The sequence below is a fragment of the Mus pahari genome, chromosome 15, assembly GCF_900095145.1.
Source record: "Mus pahari chromosome 15, PAHARI_EIJ_v1.1, whole genome shotgun sequence".
NCBI classification, from domain to species: Eukaryota; Metazoa; Chordata; class Mammalia; order Rodentia; family Muridae; genus Mus; species Mus pahari.
This window is the reverse complement of record NC_034604.1, coordinates 70,025,098-70,043,308: the sequence shown is the minus strand read 5'-3', so window position 1 is coordinate 70,043,308 and position 18,211 is coordinate 70,025,098. Positions and strand designations below refer to the sequence as shown.

The 18,211-nt window shown below is 44.9% G+C and overlaps 1 protein-coding gene across 1 annotated transcript in view; it reads right to left on the bottom strand.

Annotated features, from left to right (window-relative positions):
• Window positions 1–3,903: 3,903 nt before the first annotated feature.
• Hdhd2 (haloacid dehalogenase like hydrolase domain containing 2) overlaps window positions 3,904–18,211 on the bottom strand; it is a 29,756-nt gene continuing 15,448 nt past the window's right edge. The window contains exons 5-7 of the mRNA XM_021214553.2: window positions 9,769–9,985; window positions 7,832–7,895; window positions 3,904–4,701 (exon numbers count right to left, since the gene is read on the bottom strand). Of these exons, the coding sequence (XP_021070212.1) occupies window positions 4,598–4,701; window positions 7,832–7,895; window positions 9,769–9,985 (385 nt within the window). The 3' untranslated portion in view covers window positions 3,904–4,597. The remainder of the gene's footprint in view (window positions 4,702–7,831; window positions 7,896–9,768; window positions 9,986–18,211) is intronic.

The following is an 18,211-nucleotide window of genomic DNA, read 5'->3' as shown; positions in this document are numbered from 1 at the left end:
TTAACATTTAAATTTATACATTTTATATAATATATAGCCTATAATTATATATTACATATAATCTATAACTATATAGATATATATCTACATGGATTATTTACATAGGTTATATTATATAGATAATTATATATATATATTATATAGATGGTTACGAGGCATTGACTTCTTCATAGTTGGAATAAATAAATTTTATCTTAACACGTGGGGAATTTTGTTGACTTATTTTAGTTCACAACTCAAATGCCCATGGTAGCACTGAAACTGATGCCATATGAGTAGTGTGCTAGGTAGAAGTCATTTGTGTGGAGCCACATTTACATTATTGTGTTTACTTGTCATACATCACAAAGGCCTTTCCTCACATAAATTCACGAGGGATTTGCTGGCTTTTTATGGTTACAGCCATCATGACCTACTGGCTGGAAGCACGGGCACCAGATCACGATTCAGGAACTGCACAGGCAAAGCGGGGAGGGAGAGGAACTGGGGAACTAGTGAGAGCCGGGGAGACTCGGAATTCAGTCGCTGAGTTGTGACTCAGCCCAGTTCAGTATGGAAACGTAGTCTAACATTGCCAGATCTCCTAATCTCCCCAGAAACAGCAGCAATTGACTTGCTCCTGAACGTCACTCTCAAACTCTGGCAGCTAGGGCTGGTGACCCCTTGCTCCTGTATCATCTGCATCCTTTTTGTCCATCTGGTTGACCACACTTACCTTCGTCAAACCCAGCCCTGGTTGTCTTTATCACTTAGCTGCCACCCACACTGTATGAGGCAGTTGTGTGCTTGACTCATTGTCCTCCTCAGATGTAAGCTCCGTGGTTTGAGGCCCCTGTTTTCATTCTTACTGAATGAATGCAACGTTCTTTAAAACAGTGTAGGCCAGTGGCTACCTGAGCTCCAGGAGTTAGGAATACTGTTCCCAGCACTCAGCCTACTGCACTCTATGTAGGAAGTCTATGGCTGCTCTGGGCTTGTCAGAGCCTTTTGTACTAGTGGTTTGGTTTAGAAGATATACCTCTTAAGAGACAGTGCAGTACCTGCTGTCTTCCTACGCTTTGGTCACACTGAGCATTTAATAAATACAAAGTTCTCCGGCACACCAGCCACGGAAAGTCCCAATGTATGACAAGAAAGTGAGCAGTGGAAGATGCTCAGAGTTGTCAGCAGCCTGGGAAGTTTGTATGGTTTTTGATCCGCTGCCTCTTAAAGACAGAAATGTGCTTCTGGCCAGGTCTTAATGGCTGGTATCGTAAAAAGCCAGCAAGGCCCTCATGAGCATATGTGGAAAAGGCCTTTGTGATTTATGACAGATAAACATGATAATGTAAGCATGGCTCCACGCAAATGACTGTAGTAAAAAAAAAAAAAAAAAAAGGGATTCACCCTCCCACTCACGGTGGAGTGTTTTGGTCAAATAGATTAATGCAGTTTTAAAAATATTTTATTGCAGGTGCCTAAGGACTTTAATTTCATGTAATAAATATAGGGATGTTTGCACCTTCCCCACCCTACAGGATACTGGTGTTTTAAAGTGTGGGATTAAGGGTGAAATCACAGTGCCATCATTCCAAGGTGGTATCTGACATCACACAAGGTGGTCCCTTGTCTATGCCTTGTCACTATGATAGGCTCTGACAGATAGGGTATAGCAGGCAGGCAGAGCTGCAACCACCTGCAGCTGTGAGTGGGGTGATGGAAGCACATCTGGACACCAAGAGGTTGGCTCTACATTCTACAACAGTGTTCACTGCTCCTGATACCCACCATTTCCCATTGCGCCCACTGGTCTTCCTTCTCCCAAAGTATTTAGTGCCTTTTCTGGCCCAGGAGCAGATAATTGTGAGACCAATATGGATACAGCCTTTCTTTCATATCAACACAACCCTCTAGTCATGGGATGGCCCATGCCATGGTTAATGCTGTTCTGAAATAATCTGGAATCACTCTGGGCTCCTTGGGGGGGGGGGGAGCAGGGGATTCTCTTCATGTTCCTGAGGTGGTGACAGCTGTGTGCTCTGGGTGGCACCACTTCCTGGTGGAGACCCTGGACTGCAGAAATGGAGAAGGGCCCCGGGCAGTGAGAATGGTGCACTCCCAAGTGGGAGTGGACAGCTGTTTCATGCACCTGCTGACATGAATTCCCCACCATGCAGGACTTGTGCTGACAACAAGTTAAAATAGATCTCTCCCTCAAGTTTATCAAGTCACTTTGTCACAGCAACAAGAAAAGAAACCAAGACTGCTGGCAAAGGTCCAAAGACACTTGGATTACATTTCCTCCAGGAGGTCAAGATGACCAACCAGCTGAGATAGTTACTGGAGTGTTTCTGATTCTAGCAAGTCTAAGATAAACTTCTGAGTTACCCTCCTGGGCCTCTCTCCAATGTATGTTAAATAGGTTAAGGAAATACCTTGAACTAAGATTGCCATGGCTCTCCGGGACACTGGAGCCAGCTGCTGCTCCAGGCTGGATGCCTGGCTGAGGTCTTCCATCCTGTGAGCATGCTACACCTGGACCATCACCAGCTTCCTTGCTTTAGCCCTGTCCTGTTTCCAGAGCATCAGCAATACTGCTGGCTAAAATCTAATGAGCTTTCGCTTTAGGCATCTGCAACAGAACACTGAAACTGAAATGTCTCCTCTCTGAGCGTTGACTTCCAGTGATATTTAGTTCATTTCCATTGGTTCAGCTGCCTGTGTAGCAGCAGACATAAAAAGAATGAGACTTGATCTTGTCCAGTGAAGAGATGTGGGACCTCTTGAGGGCACTGTTACTAGTACCACCTGGGCAGGACACTATGACACCTTGTTCCGTCCTGCATGGGGGGGAAGTCAGCAGTGAGGACATGGACTCCAGTCTTCCTAGTGATCTTCAGCACCGCATCCTCAGCTCCTCAACTAGAGAACTCCAAGGCAGAAGCCTCCCGCAATGAGCAGAGCAGCACTGCAGTTAGTATACCACAGCTTCAAGGACCTGGTAATTCCTGAGTTCCAAACAATGGACCCTGGCACCCCAATCCCAGACTGCAGATGGAGGTGTCCCCTTCCTCAGGCTCCGAGCAGCGTGCTGTCCTTCAGGCTGAGCTTTTATCCAAATGCAGCTCTTCAAGACCAATTCTCATCGATCCTGTTTCTTTCAGGTTTTCTAGACTAAGTATTTAGTATTTAGTTCCTACATTCCACGTTCAACAGCAATACTGCGTGGAAGGCAGTGAAGTGACTTACGTGCTCTCAGTCAAGAGGGCTTGAGCTCACCGGGCACCACAGCTCTGCCCTGAGTCATTCCAACTTTATGGTCCTGTTACACTGTCATGGGCACCTGCCAGTGTGTAAGTACGAAGTTGGGGCATTCGCAAAACCAAGAACAGAGCACGCACTAAGACACCATTTCTCTAGCTTTGTTCCCTTCCATCTAAGATGGAGCTGATCTCTAAACAAGCATCAAAGCCTGAAGCTCATTAACATTAGTGTGTGCCTCAATAAGGTGAGCATTGTGATGATGCACAATTACATCCTAATAATTCAGTGCCCAAGAGCCCCGTAAAACAATTGCCACGGCCTTGGATTAGCACAGCATGCAAATGCACCAGGAAAGTCATTACCTACTTCATCTCCTTCATTTGGGTGGGTTTAACATGAGAAGAATAATCCAGGCACCGAGACGAGATCTCATTTTACAACTGTAGTAAGAAGTACATAAAAGCCTGAATCTGTCCCAATAGTTCCTAAAAGATTTCTCCCATAGTGTCAGAGGCAAAAATAATGAAATCTTGCAAATGTACAGTTAATAGGTCCCTAGTGGACACTAACTTCAAAAATGCACGGTCTATAAGACATTAAAGGCTTGGTTTTGGTTTCTGCACTGTTCCTGTTAATAACAATGTCTAATTAAAACATCTGTAAAATACTGATAGTTTTAATTTTACATAAAATTTCCAAAACAACTGTTACACAGTATAATAGGTATCTGCAATGAATAGGTTATTAATGGAAATATTATTTTAAATTAAATTTGGGTTCTAAATTTAAATTAGTCATCTCTGGCTAATGAAGAGAAAAAAGTCATCTGCGCTGGGAATACAGTGGAAGATCTGGCTTTCCACATCTGTTAAAGCAACTTCACTGGATCTCAGCTGAAGGACTGGCCAGACTGCTGCTGTCTGCTTCTCTGTGGCTTGTCTGCAGAGCTGCAAGGCTCAACTCCCGCATCCTGATGACAGCCTAATGCACCTTTCAGTGCGGCTCTGTGTGAGGCAGTCACGCTCACAGCTCACAGAGGGTCCTCTCATTTCCACCACAGAGAAACGGAGAGCTACTGCTCCTCTGCACCCACAGGAGCTCTCCTCCAGCCCAGTGAACCTGATGAATATTTTAACAGGAATGGCACAAAATCTCAGCTCTCCCTTTCTTCAGGTCTCATCTTCTTTTATAAAACAAAAGAGATTAGCAAGGGTTAGGGCTGGCTGCGATTCAATCCCCTCTTTCTAATTAATGCACAATGAAAGGGTTAAACAGGGTCAGCACTGGATGGCACAGCCTACTGATGCCACCCTGTTAGAAAGGGATCCATCCAGTCCAGACAACACAAGCTGGCTCACAGGAGATGCTGCAGAATGTGGTCCACAGCGTGAGGGAAGCTCTCGCAAGTTAAGTAGGGAGGTGGATTAATTTTTTCTTCATCTGCTGCTTTGTATTTCCCTGAAATGAAGGTAAAGCCAGTGAACAAAGGCTGTAGCTAGAACGCCAGGTTCCCCACACCCAGAAACTCCCCACAACCCCCAGGGAGTCAAGGCCCCACCTCTCCCCAAAGCACCTTCTCCTGAGACCTTAGGAGGGAGAGGAGCAATCCAAACAACCCTGACAGCTGATGGCATCGCCTTCCAGGCCCTCTGGTCTTTTACAATGGATAGTTCGAGAACAGTCACCTCACAGTTAAGGGCTCCTTCAAATCACAGCAGCATTCTCTCCCTGACCTTCAGTATAGGCAGGCAATTTAAATCAATACTTTTTAAAACAGAAGACTAGATATAAATCAGATGCCAAGTGCTGCCTAATTTGTGACTCAGGAATTTGTGGGCCTGGTAGACAACTCAGCATGTCAGCCCAGAGAGGAGAGGAAGCAGTCTGCAGGACTGGAGAGATTTCTCATCCACACAGGGGGCAGCAAGGTCCCCTTTCACACCCTTACTGGGCCCAGTCATTTCTGAATGTCCTCTTTCTCTCTGAGCATCCAGTTCCCACTATAATGTTTATAATTTGTAGCTACCCATTTGTTTGTCTTACAGCTATGGGGACTGTAAATTTTCTGAGAGTGGGGACTGTCTCCTTTACACACCAATGGATTCCTAGTACCTAACATTACAATGGGCATATCATACGCAGTCCCTAAATATGTCTTTAAAAAATGAGTAGGAAGAAGGGTGGGGAGGCAGCGGGCCCAGCGAGAGGAGAGTACACTTGCCTATGGCCTGCGGGGCTTGGCTTTGGCTTGCTTTCTCTCCTTCTCTATGACTCTATTCATTGTTCCGCTTTATCAGGTTTCCTTTCCTGAATTTAGCTTCCCTCACAAACCAGAATGAGTGTGTTCTGCAACTTCCTTTTGCAGAGATGGCTCTTGAACTGTCCTACTGGAGCTCTTCCAGTGAAGGAACCAGCATGGCGTCTAGAGGCCATTAACAGACACTGCACTCACCCTCACATCCTCAAGGTGGAGCTCCGCCCAGCAAACTACTGCTTAAATCTTAAGCTAACTCCTATCAAGAGCAAACCAGTATGCAGGGTTTCTCCTCAGCATGTCAGAGGCTGGCTACTGCTATACCACCTACTTTCCGGATCCAGTGGTCTAAGCCATGGGCTTCTGGAGCGCTTCTGTCAGACCAGAGACAAAGTAGGGTTTCTACAAGGCTCAAATGACAATGCTCAGCTGTACTTCTAGTTGTTGCCTACAGGAGGTGCCCGGCTCAAGGCGGTGTTCAACAGTGTTGACTGAATGAAGCACCTCTGCCTAACTCACAGCCCAACCCACCCAGGAAAGCACTGGGTCAGTAAGGCCAAGGAGGGGAAAGCTAAGAAGCGCGTTGGTGTGTAAGGTAAAAGCGCCATGTCACTGTTCTCCAGAGGGGCATTTCTCCTGCTAAAGAGAAACAGGACAGACCCTGAGTCTTTCACCCACCATGTGAACACAGGAACACTGCTCATGGACCCGTGCTCCCACCGAGACACACCATTGCTCAGGGTGCTCCACGAGAAGTACTGATTACTGAATAAGAATCTAGATGTTCAGAGTCATCTTAAATGCTGGGAAGGCTAGAGCTTGTCCACTGTGCTGTGCTGGAAGTTAGTCAGTGCTGGCTGTCCTCATGGTTTAGAACTGACATCAATAATAGCAATGGGCCTGTTCTCTTGAGGGTCATAGTTGCTTTACTAGTTACATGTTTGAGATGTTGGCTTCTTTAGGACCAAAAAAAAAAAAAAAGCAGTGCAGCAGGTGGAGGTCAGGGCAGACGGGCCATTCACAGCGCTGCACAGGCCGTCTTAGCAGTTGCTATGAATCCTCAGTTGTGTGAGCTAGAAAGAGGAAAAGTTCATGGATTAAGGGAAAGCGGAAAGTGATTTCAGGCTCCTTCAAAGGGAGGGATGAGAGACAGAAACAAAGCGAGGGTAGGAGGGGCTGTCTCTCTTGACTTATCCCTGTTTCCTGATGCTATCACATCATGGTTGTAATGCCCCTGAGGAGGAGATGCTGGGTTGATTCTGAAGTGCTGGCTTGCACCGTCTGTAAGGTTCCCAATGGCCTGTGTACAGGCTCAAGCATTCTCCTGAGCCACACAGCCCTGTTCCTTCTCATTCAGCTGTCTGACATTTTCCAGTCACCTGTTTCTGCTGCCAACCTTGAAGTAGCTCTTCAGGGGTCAGAGTTCCATGATCATGTTCCTGTAATAACTCTTCTGTGAATTTACATTTTGATCCTTGCTTGACCCATCTCATATAACTAGTCAGCACAGGGCTTTGACCAAGACACAGAACAATTAACCACTGGATTGCTGTCAAAATACTGGGTCAACTGAATCAGCCTAAAGAAGGCATCCCCTTTTTTCCCTAAACTTGACAGACTGTGTGAAGGAAACTAATTTTGGTGGAAGTAATCTGCAAACTCTTATTTTCCTATGGTGCTAAAATTCTAACCCAGGGCCTTGTACAGAAACACTCTTCCACTGAGCTATAGTTTCAGTCCTCTAAACTTTTGATCACCAAAAACGAAGTTAAGAGAAAAGAAAAATGTCTTCTACATGTATGTTAAAAATGCAAAATGAGCACGTAGGACAGAGGCATTAGCAGGCCGGTTCCTAACGCTGAGCGTCCTCACTGTGCAGTCCACACAGAGTGAGATCTTTTCAGAGCAGCACGCCTCAGGTCTCCTGCTTACTCTAATGTGACACACGTCTTTGGGACGTCCTGCAAAGGTGAACTGTCCACTGTGTGGTTGTCTCTGGGGAGCACCCAGTGCCCCTAGCCCTCTCCAGCTATGCTGTGCAGCACAGCACCCCTCACAGCTCCTCCCTGGAATCCTGAACTCATTTCCCGCCTGCTTAGGGTAGAGAGAGAACCTGAGTGCCAGAGGCTCTGTTCCTTTTGCAAAGGCCATTCTGGAGACTCTGGGTTTCAGGGAGACAGCGTTTCCTGGCTAGCCTGGAACTTGCTATATAGGCCAGACTGGTCCAAACTTACAGCGCTCCTCCGCTCAGCTTCCCAAGTGCTAGGTTAATGATACACCACCATGCCCCTCTCCATCCGCATCTTTGAAAAGGTTTATGCAGGAAATACATACCAGTTTTAACTAAGATGCCCAGCATGCCAATGTTCTGAGCCCCATCAACATCATCCCTGCAATCCTGGAAAACACAAAGACATTTAGTCCAGAGTCTTCACCCAGCCTGCCAACAAACTCTACCAACAGCCAACTGGACTGCACTGGCTACCCAAAATTCCCTGCTTTTCTTCTTCATTCTTAAAATGCAAGAAAAGATCATGTGTACAAAGAGCGAAAGTATCTCTGTAAACCCTGAGGAGGAAACCATGCTGGAGAGCATCATCAGGGCAGAAGGCGAACATCAGAGCAGGAGCCCCAGTAGCAGAGCACAGAGCACATCGCCGAATCTCTGTGTCATACACCTGTCTCTCCTTTTCAAGGAGACCAGGAGAACCTGCATCCTTGCGGAAGTCCAGCCAACCAAGGAGAATCAAGTCAAGCACCACATGCAAGCAGACTGTCGTTGGTGTTCACTCCACACTTGGGGACCCCAGCAGCCTGGAGGGGGCTCCCTGCACTGAGATGCGTATGCTCAGTGGAGCTGAGTGTGGTGCACAGTCCTGTGGTCCTAATACTCAGGAAGCTGAGGCAGGACAACTGACTGAGCTTAAAAGTCTGAGGCTGGCTGGGCAGCATAGTGAAATCCCATCATACACAACATCCCCCAAACTCAGCCACTATATACTTGGTTACTATTGACATGGGGTAACTAAAGAGTCAAGGCCTGGGAGAAGCATCAGGGCAGTCCATCTTGCCAACTCATGTGTGAAAGCACACTCCCTTATCAGATTACGCCTGAAAAAAATTTCTTTCCAGAAAGAAAAATGGTCCCTCTTATTTAGCAATAGTTTCTGGAAATGATTTCCCAATGCCAAACCTTCCTCTGAGGTCCACCCAAGACCTTCTTCTATGTGAACACACCTAAAGCCTCCCTGCTTAGGACATGGGGATGGCGACATAGAGGAGAGGACCTATCTCCCTCCTGGACAACAGCAACCGCACAACAGCCGAGGACATTGCTTGCAGCTCCCTGCCCTCCCTGGCCAGCCTCTCCTGTCAGTCCCAGATAATTAACTTGTCACACACACCTGTCTGGAGAACTCATTCTTGCAGAATGGCAAGAGTAAAAGGTAGAACAAAAGCCATAGTGCCTCAAACTATAACCCAGTTCCATGAGCGTTCTATCAACTTCAGTGGAAAACTCCAGAAGCAGAAGACAACACCAGAACTGTGAGTTCCACCACCATGGACTCAGAAACTAGGGGAGTCTAAACCCCATGGTCTACATTCAGCTGTGCTAGGTAGGACACTCGCCTCTCCGGGCTTCAGTTTCTTAATGTGTAAACTAAGGGTTGGCCCAGATGATCTTAGTGGCTGCTCCCATCCTATCAAGCTGGCACATGGAGCTAAGGTAAACCATTCATACCAACTTACCACACGTGGCACACGTAGGAAATAATACCAGCTCATTCACATGGACAAAAGCAAGGTGCTCATCACCACCGGCGACTATTAAAGGGCTTCCCCCTCATTCCAGGCTGCTCCCCACTATGAAAAGAGCTAAAGTGGCAAGTACCCCTAACTACTGGACGCACTAATTGGGCAATTCTTTCATAAATATATGATAAAAAGGCAAAAATGGTAGAATTCTTTTGGTACAAGTTGTTTTCCACATAAGCTATATCAAAAAATGTTCAGATCTATATTGGGGTTTTCTTTAGCAGGATACATTAAACATTTAACTGACTGGTGTATAAATCATTCATACACACACACACACACACACACACACACACACACACACACACATATGGAGAGAGGGAGGGAGGGAGGAGAGGGAGACTGAGACAGACTCTGTGGAGACATGTTAGACACCACATCTCTGTCCTTACAAGAACACACTGTCCACGTACAGGAAGGCTGCTACAGGACATCTCTTTGGGCCTTGTACTTACATCTCCTATCATGACGGCCTCCTCCGGCGCACAGTCAGCATCCCTCAAGGCTTCCAGAAAGAATGTCTTCTCTGGTTTCCCCACCACCATGGCTTTGGTGTCTGTGGCATACTCTAAGGCAGTCACAAATGGTCCTGGTCCCAGGGCTAAGCCATCTTTTCTCTTGTAGTACCTGGCCTTGTGGATAGCTATCAGGGGGGCTCCATCCAGGAGTAGCCTAGAGGGATGGAGAAGATGTAGACAGGCTAAGAGCAAGTCTTTTATGACTGAGAAAAGGATGTCAGATTTACTAAGTGGTTTTATTCACACTCACAGAAACAAATAGTTTCTTATTAACTTTTAATGACTTGCTGTCTTCTAATGAATTCACAAAGAACTGCTGGGAATTATACACAGATACACTAAAGGTGATAGATTATTAAATTTGGGATTGCTTCAACCTTTTACCTTTAGTGATTTCACACACTTTACCCAAATCACTAGGGAAAGAGAATTAAGAGAACTAAAGCTAAATAAGACACTGGAGGAAAGAACTTAACTTAATGAGACGAGTTGCTTCCCCTTCCCTAATGGGAAGCAGGAGGCTCCCAGGCCTCTGAAGACACCATAGGGTTGTTGCTGCAGTGACGGAGGAGCACACTCACCGAGTGCGTGCAGTTCTGTCTCCTCTACTTCACAACATAAGGTTCTTCTTACACTAGAAGTTGAAGGGAGAATTTTCTAGTTTCTCCCTGAATTTTACCTCATTGTACAGCCTTCTGATTGCTCTCCCCACTGCAAACCAGGTAGGCCAGCATCCTGAAGCACTCACTAGCAAAGTTTAAAGGCCAGTATACCACCAAGTCTGACACAGGACAAACTGCGCTCTTATGGAGCGAGAGATGCCAGGACTTCTCAACGGCGTGGCAAACTCCACATGGAACTCGGGAGCTTGAACGACTCAGGCAAAAACACTGCAAATCTCCACAAACCTCATACCCCCTCGAATCTGCCGCCCATCTCAGCAATGCAGCGTTAGTCAAAGAGAGGAAGTCACACTTGGATTACTGTCGAGTGGAATTTGAGACAAGATAATATTACTTAATCTGATTTTAACCAATGTAATAAATGACCTCACTAGCTTAATTTACTTGAAGTCATCTACTTAGTTAAAATATTTAGTAAGTCCGTGGAGGAAGAATTCATCACATCTTATCCCTCACAATTATGAGTAATTAAGTGCTCAGCTATGAAACTGCTAAATTATTCTTGTCAGTGGGCACAGAAATAACTTCCTGTGGGAGATGCAGAATTCAGACATTTATGATTAAATATTTTATTAAGTAAAACCAATACCGGACTATTCCAGGGGTTTGCTGTTCGTTACTACCAATGGCTCAGCGCACAGGCCGGAGCCTGCACAGCCCCTCTGCTGGTCTTCCTGAGCAGTGACTTAGCACACCACAGAACCACTCACCTTGCCTATCTCCCAGACCCACTCATCTGCGTCTGCACCACAGAACGGGAATTCTTTATGCAACAGACCTCAAGATTGTTTTCCACTTACGTAGCTAAACTACAAACTCATTTGACTTAGCTTGGTTAATATTTGATTATATATTAGCTGGGGATGAGAATTATCATCTTGATTGATGTGTGTACTTAATTTCGAGTGTCGTCCCTGGAAGGGCGGGCCCTGTGGGTTCTCTCCATTTCTCTAGGCTGGAGCTGGCTCCACGGAGGCTGGGAGGGGGGCTGGGAGGGAGGCTGGGAGGGGGGCTCTCATGCTACTGTTCTCTGCTTGGCACCAGCCTCACTGGGTCTTGCAAGGGTTGAAGCACATTTAAGTAAATGTTTCCTAGGGTACAGACAGATGTCTTTTTTTTCTTTTCTTTTTTCTTTTTTTTTGTCTTTTGAGACAGGGTTTCTCTGTGTAGCCCTGGCTGTCCTGGAACTCACTCTGTAGACCAGGCTGGCCTCCAACTCAGAAATCTACCTGCCTCTGCCTCCCAAGTGCTGGGATTAAGTCATGTGCCACCACTGCCCAGCTCAAATATCTTTTGTGGTTTGGTATTTTTCAGAAAATATGAAAATAGGGTCAGGCATGGTAGCACACACCTATATTCCCAGAATTCCCTCTGTGGAGACAGAGGCAGGAGGATCTAAAGTTCAAGGCCAGCTTGATACATAGTGAAATGGCTGTGTCAAGAAAAATGATGCACAAATTAGAAGCAGCTCCTTCTATGCCATGAGTGCTCCTATTCCAGCACGCAGGTAACAAAGGGTGGCTTTCTACTTCTGTTATTAGAAACAGCATGTGAGCAGGGAATCTAAAGTGTTCTAACTACGAGGCTATTGTGACATTAGAAAGAAAGGAAGAAGGTAAGATGGCCTGACACTAAAGCCTCTGACTGGGAATGTCAGGATGATGGAGGGAAGGACTGAGAAGATCCTGGCTGGAGAACACAGCCACCACAGAGAACCCAAGGCGTACGGCAGGAAAAGCTGCCGGGATGCACGCACGATAAGGGATGCAGGCATGATAAGGGATGCAGGCCACACAGCTGCCAGGTCTTCCCTTCCCAGTCGCTTCTCCAGATACCTTCCCAACCATGAACAGTGTTCAGACTCCAGCTGCTCTCATTTCCAGGGAAAACTCTGGAACTCTGTCCTGCTTCACAGACGTCATGTTCCCACTACCTGCACAGTATGGGACTATTTATGGCTTCCTCCTGCCCATCTGACAGATCTGATTGTCAGGACATCAGAGAGAGCGTTTCTAATCTCCTCCTTAGACTAAACGGGCTTCTACTCTTCACTTGCCGTGGTAATTCTATCTGTGTTTGGAATATATTCCTTGCTATAATATCCTGAAATGCCTGTCAGTTTCACTCCTCTCTGCATTTTTGACTTAAAAGAAGGGCCTGCTATGTATCACAAAATGGTCTGAACAAAACTCTTAAATAAATAAAAATATACTTTATATTTATAGACTGGAGGATGCATTACTGTTTAGATGCAAATCCATAATTTAATAAAGCATCAGTGAATGCTAGGGAGCTCCTAAAAGGGAAATTAACAAGCTGATTCTAAAATTTATATAGATGTGCAAAGGATGGATGATAGTTGAGGTAATCATACAGTAGTCATGGTAATGTGAAGATGGAGAATCTAGAAACAAGCAATGTACATGGCCACTTGCTATGTCAAGGAACTCACTGGGGAAAGAGCAAGTCTCTATAATGTTTCTGGAACAAGTAAGCACATATTAAGACATGAACTCTTCTCTGGGCATGGAGATCCACATTCGTAATCCAGCTCTGTAGGAGATCACAAGTTCAATGCCAGTCTAAGGTGTGTAGGAAGCCCCTGCCTCAGCCTCTCTCAGTCATTCACTCTTATCTCATATGAGTCGTAAAGACTTAAACAGACCCCACACCCAGTTGTTAAAGGCAAAACAACAGCTTACAGAAGAAAACATAGCATTTTCATGTGCTTGGGGTATTAAGTATTTATTAAATAGAACAGAAGAAAATGTTGACAAACTGAATTCCATCAAAATTAAGAACTTTGTGCTCTCATATCAATAGGAGAATCCAGTCCAGGCTGAAATATCTGTAGTCTTCTATGGAAACTAAGACTGGCATATACAACACATAAACACCTCTTATATCAATACAAAAAATAACTCAGCCAGAAGAGCAAAAGATGTGGACAGGCACATCATAAGAAAAGCTATCTGATATTCAATAATACATGAAAAGTTTTCCAATATTACTCATTAGAGAAATAAACTCATTAAGAAGCTACCATGGAGACCACATGGACAGCTATAGTTCCACAGACTGCAAAAGACTGGCGGGAACGTGGGGTGAGTGGAACTGGCAGAGTGTGACACGTGGGGCTAGCACTGGGTGAACTGGCAATGCCGACCAAGGCTAAAACTGTTACCTACACCACTATCTGGCAACTTCACTCCTAAATCCACACCCATGAGAACAATGTGTGTGTCCCCACTGAAGAGTGTTCATCACAGCAGCAAGACTGGAGACAAAGCAAGAGTCAGGATCAGCACACAAAGAGGCCTGGAAGCTCATCCAACATGCCACACTACATAGAGCAGGAATGAGAACGGGAAAAGAGAGGCCCACTGCCTGTCACGCATGGGCGTCTCAAAGCAGCAACAACAAAAGTGACCCATGTACAATTTCATCCGTGTGAAGAGCAGGAAGTGGACATGGTGACAGAAACTAGAGCAGGGTCACATGGGGAGCAGCACTGCCTAGCAAAGGGGTGCAGGCCAGTCCTTTCCTGTGAGCACAGGTCAGCTTACAGAGTGTCTAAAGTCTTCTGGGTTGTAGTTCTACATGTCTCATGTCCAAGGCTTTCACTTCTAGTTTGAACTTGCAGGAGTGGGTTCTCTCCTTCCACGTGGGCTCCACAGATGGTACTCTGGTTGGCGGCCAGCAAGCGCCTTTATCCTTTATCCTTATCTGGCATCTCACTGACCCTTTTTGGACTTTAGTTAGGACTGCATAGCTGACAGCCATTTCACAAATGGAAGAGTCCAACAAAAAAGCTTTCTAATTTGGCCTTAGTAGCTCAGTGCTGTGAAATTTCTGCCCAGGTTCTAACTCCTGAGACTCAAGTGTTACCTGCAACCAGTCCTCAGAGACTGTCGCTGTTCTTCTCCTCTCACCCCTAGTGTTTTCTCCTGGTTCATAATTAAATGCATTACAATACTTAAACCCGACTTTGATGCTGTTGAAAAAGATATGCCCCTAAGCAAACAATCCTCCATTCAACGACTATCAGGATTTCCTCCACACCCTGTTGGGAAGGGTTCCAGTGGGAAAGGGATGTAGGGAACTATAAATATAGATGTAGGGAACTATAAAAAATAAACAATTATTTTTTAAGTATGAATGTTTTGCCTCTGTGCCTGTAAGGGACCAATGCATTTGGATCATCCTCTGGAAGGGCGTCCTGAGCTCCTAATGGCTGAGCCATTCTTCAGTCTACCCCCAACTGTTTAATTAAATTTTAAAAAGACAGAAAACCTCTCCAGTCCAAAAAGTACCAAAATCTGCACAGCTCCAACCTTAGAAGAGTGCTCAGACCCTGTAACAGGAAAGAGAATTACAGAAGAGAGGTCATTAGAGAAGCCCCAAAGCTGCCTCTCAAACAGGACTTCCTTAGGGGCTTGGGATGCCCTGCATTTCTGAGTTGTGATGTTCTAGTATATATAAATCTGTGCACAGAAACCCATGCAAATCACTAGCTATGTGCTAACACACTGATTACGACTCTCTTCAGGTGGCAGAAGCAAGGAAGCTTTAGTCATTCTCTTGTGTGTTTTCCACAATTAAAACACGCTGTTTCCATGATCAGGTATTCTTTAGTCTTTGGGATCAGGCTAGATTAGGAAATAATCGATTTACCTATGTAGGCTTCCATCCAATTAGTCCATTACTTAAAGGCGCAAACACTGGGCTTCTAGTTAAGATCATAAGATAAACAGGCTTTGCGCTATTGTAGTTATACTGCTGTAAAATTAAAAAAGAAAATAGAACTACCTTCATATTAATGAATCATATAGTATTTTTAGGAAAAAACAAACTGGTGAGTAGGATTAAAAAGATAAAAATACTTTCTGTCATTTAGGGAGAGCTACATATGTGTTACTGATTAAGAAATGCATGGAAATAACAGAGCATCAAGTTCATGGTCCTAACAGTACAGTGATGGCCAAGGAGGATGGGAAGGGCATTTGTAGGAGGTATCAAATGTACTGATAATTTCTACTTGTTAACATCGTGGGGAAGCACAGCAACACTGATTGTTCCTGTACAGCGTGCATTAAGTGGAGAGGGTCTTAGGCCCTGAATGCCTTAAGACAACACAATTCCAGGTCACACCTAATAGTTTAAAGAGCTGCTTTACAGCCTTTCCCCAAACCAATGCTTTAAAATCATTCTCAATTTCGCTCAGGCAGGTAAGATATATGTATGTGCTATGCATTTTAGAGAGGCCAGTTCATTAAAAATATAATAGGGATGAAGCAGTGTAATATGAAATTTGATGCATCTGTCTTGATGCATAATGCCTGGGAAGGCCGTTATGCAATGGGCTTCAACATCCAATGTTTATTCTCATTATCAACGTGAATAGTAATTTAATTGGTGGTTCATTTGAGATGCCTATATTTGCCACATATAATCCAAACAGCTGCAGTCACTGGGTAGAAGGCACAGTCTCTGTGGAAACATCAATATGCAAACAAGGCCAAGACCTAGAATCTTTGTTAACTCTCCATCCAGCTGTTAAGTGCACTTGTGAAATTAGAGCTGACCTATAAGTACACTGTAATGCTTTAAAATGTGGTGTTTGGAAAAATCAATATGGTTAGGAAAGTGTACTAATTAGACAGCATCCGAGCAATTACAAAGCCAGTATTATGTCAACATACATTTTTATTACCCTGAGTCTAGTATTCATTTAAAAGAGACCTTCCAACTTCCTATTAAATATGTCCTTCCCAAATTACCAGCTAAAATCAATCAATAGCTTCTTCTTGAAACTGGCTAAAGGAGTGCACAAAAGGGAACAGAAGAAGGAACAATGCAGGCTGCTCTTTCAAATAAACTCTGATACCGCTGGCAGCCTTACAAAAGGACAGCAGACAGTTTCCCAAGAAACTAAAGCAGGACAATTAAAGTATGTGAAAATAAGGTATTTTTTATTATTATCTTTAATTTTTTTTTTTTTTTTTTTTACAGTCCTATGCTGGGAAGTACATTCTCAAGCCATTTGTTGGTGACTGGATGAATTTTTAAATAAAGGCCTGAGCATCGCAGTGACTGTGCGAGCTGCAGACGATGGTGGGTCCGTTAACCAAGGTCCCTCAGGGACCAGGCACACAGCAGAGAACACTGAACATCAAACTGCAATTTCTGCTCAGATTTTACATGAGGATGGTCACTTTCTAAAACTGACAGCAAACAATGGGGGTGGATGTGTAAACCTGCTTAATTAAAATTTCTTACAGGGCATACATGTCAAGAAACACGTTCTACACTAAGTGTGCATTAGGGGGAATTCTTGTGTGTTCTCATCCTGGTAAGGAAAATAAAAAGTGTTTTTATAGTTACGACACCGGACATCTACCAGGCCAGTGTTTGGCTGGTTGTCCTTGGCTGTTGCTTTGAGATAGAGCATCTTGCTCTCCAGGCCAACCTTGACCTCTACGTCTTGACCTGAACATCTGATCCTTCTGGCTCTATCTTGAATGCTGGGATTACAAATGTGTGCAACAGCACTCCACTGTGTGTGGAGTTGGGGACTGAACCAGGGGCTTTGTGCATGGTAGGCAAACACTCTACACTCTTACTTCTCTGCCCATCCTTTTTTTTTCAGTAAATTAATTCAATATATCTTTCTGCAACATTCTAAAGTATTCACCTGTCCTAAAGACAAAGGCAAATCACAGTTGTTTGACAAGACATAAAAAGCAAGACGAGGAAACAAAAACTTTAAGAAAAAAAAACCACAGCCTTCCCTGCAGATCAGATCTATGAGCGGATTTTGTCGGCTCACTGTGGGGAGTCGGAGAGCATGTCCATAGTGTTCTTTTAGAAGCTGCAGGAGTTGGTGTAGGCCAAATGCACGCATACACTGGATTTATAGCTTTTGCGTGTTATGTGCCTGCCAATACCACTGAAGGCTCTCCACCTGCCTGTCTCATTGGACGAATGTCTCCAACCCCTCCTGGCTACTAAAGTGAGGCTCTCACCTACACGCGGAGGCTAGAATCTGACCTTCTTCTGGCCTTTTACTCTTCACTCTCCTTCCCGACCTGGAAATTTAGTATCCATGTGGACACCTGCTGATTCTCCATCTTAACAGCCACTTGCCAGGGCAGCCTTTCATTAGCACTCGGTCTTAGTCGCTTTGAAAATATGGTCAAGGCCACACACTTCCTAGCCTGGCCTCTCAGTGGGGGGGGGGGGTCACCCTCTCTCAGTAGGGGGGTCACCCTCACAGTTTTCAGCTGACTAGCTGGATGCTGCTCTCTCTCAGTGACCAGCACTGTTCGTGGAAAATGCCAACAGTAATAAAGTAATAATAACAACCACCACAAAACCCTACTTCCTTTCCAGTTGCGATTTTATTGTGAATTCTTGTTCTAGAATATTGATTCTCTAAATAAGAGGAAACATAATCATCACATATTAACACAGATGACTAACAAAACTAAAACCAAAGTGAAATGGTGCAGATAAAGCTGCCTGCAGTAAGCCTAAGACCTAAACCTGATCCTCAGGGTCCACGTGGGGACAGGAGAGAGCCAATCTCTGAAGCTGTCCTCCATTCAGCGACAGCTATGTCTCACACACACACACACACACACACACCACACACACACACACCACACACACACACACACCACACACACACACACCAC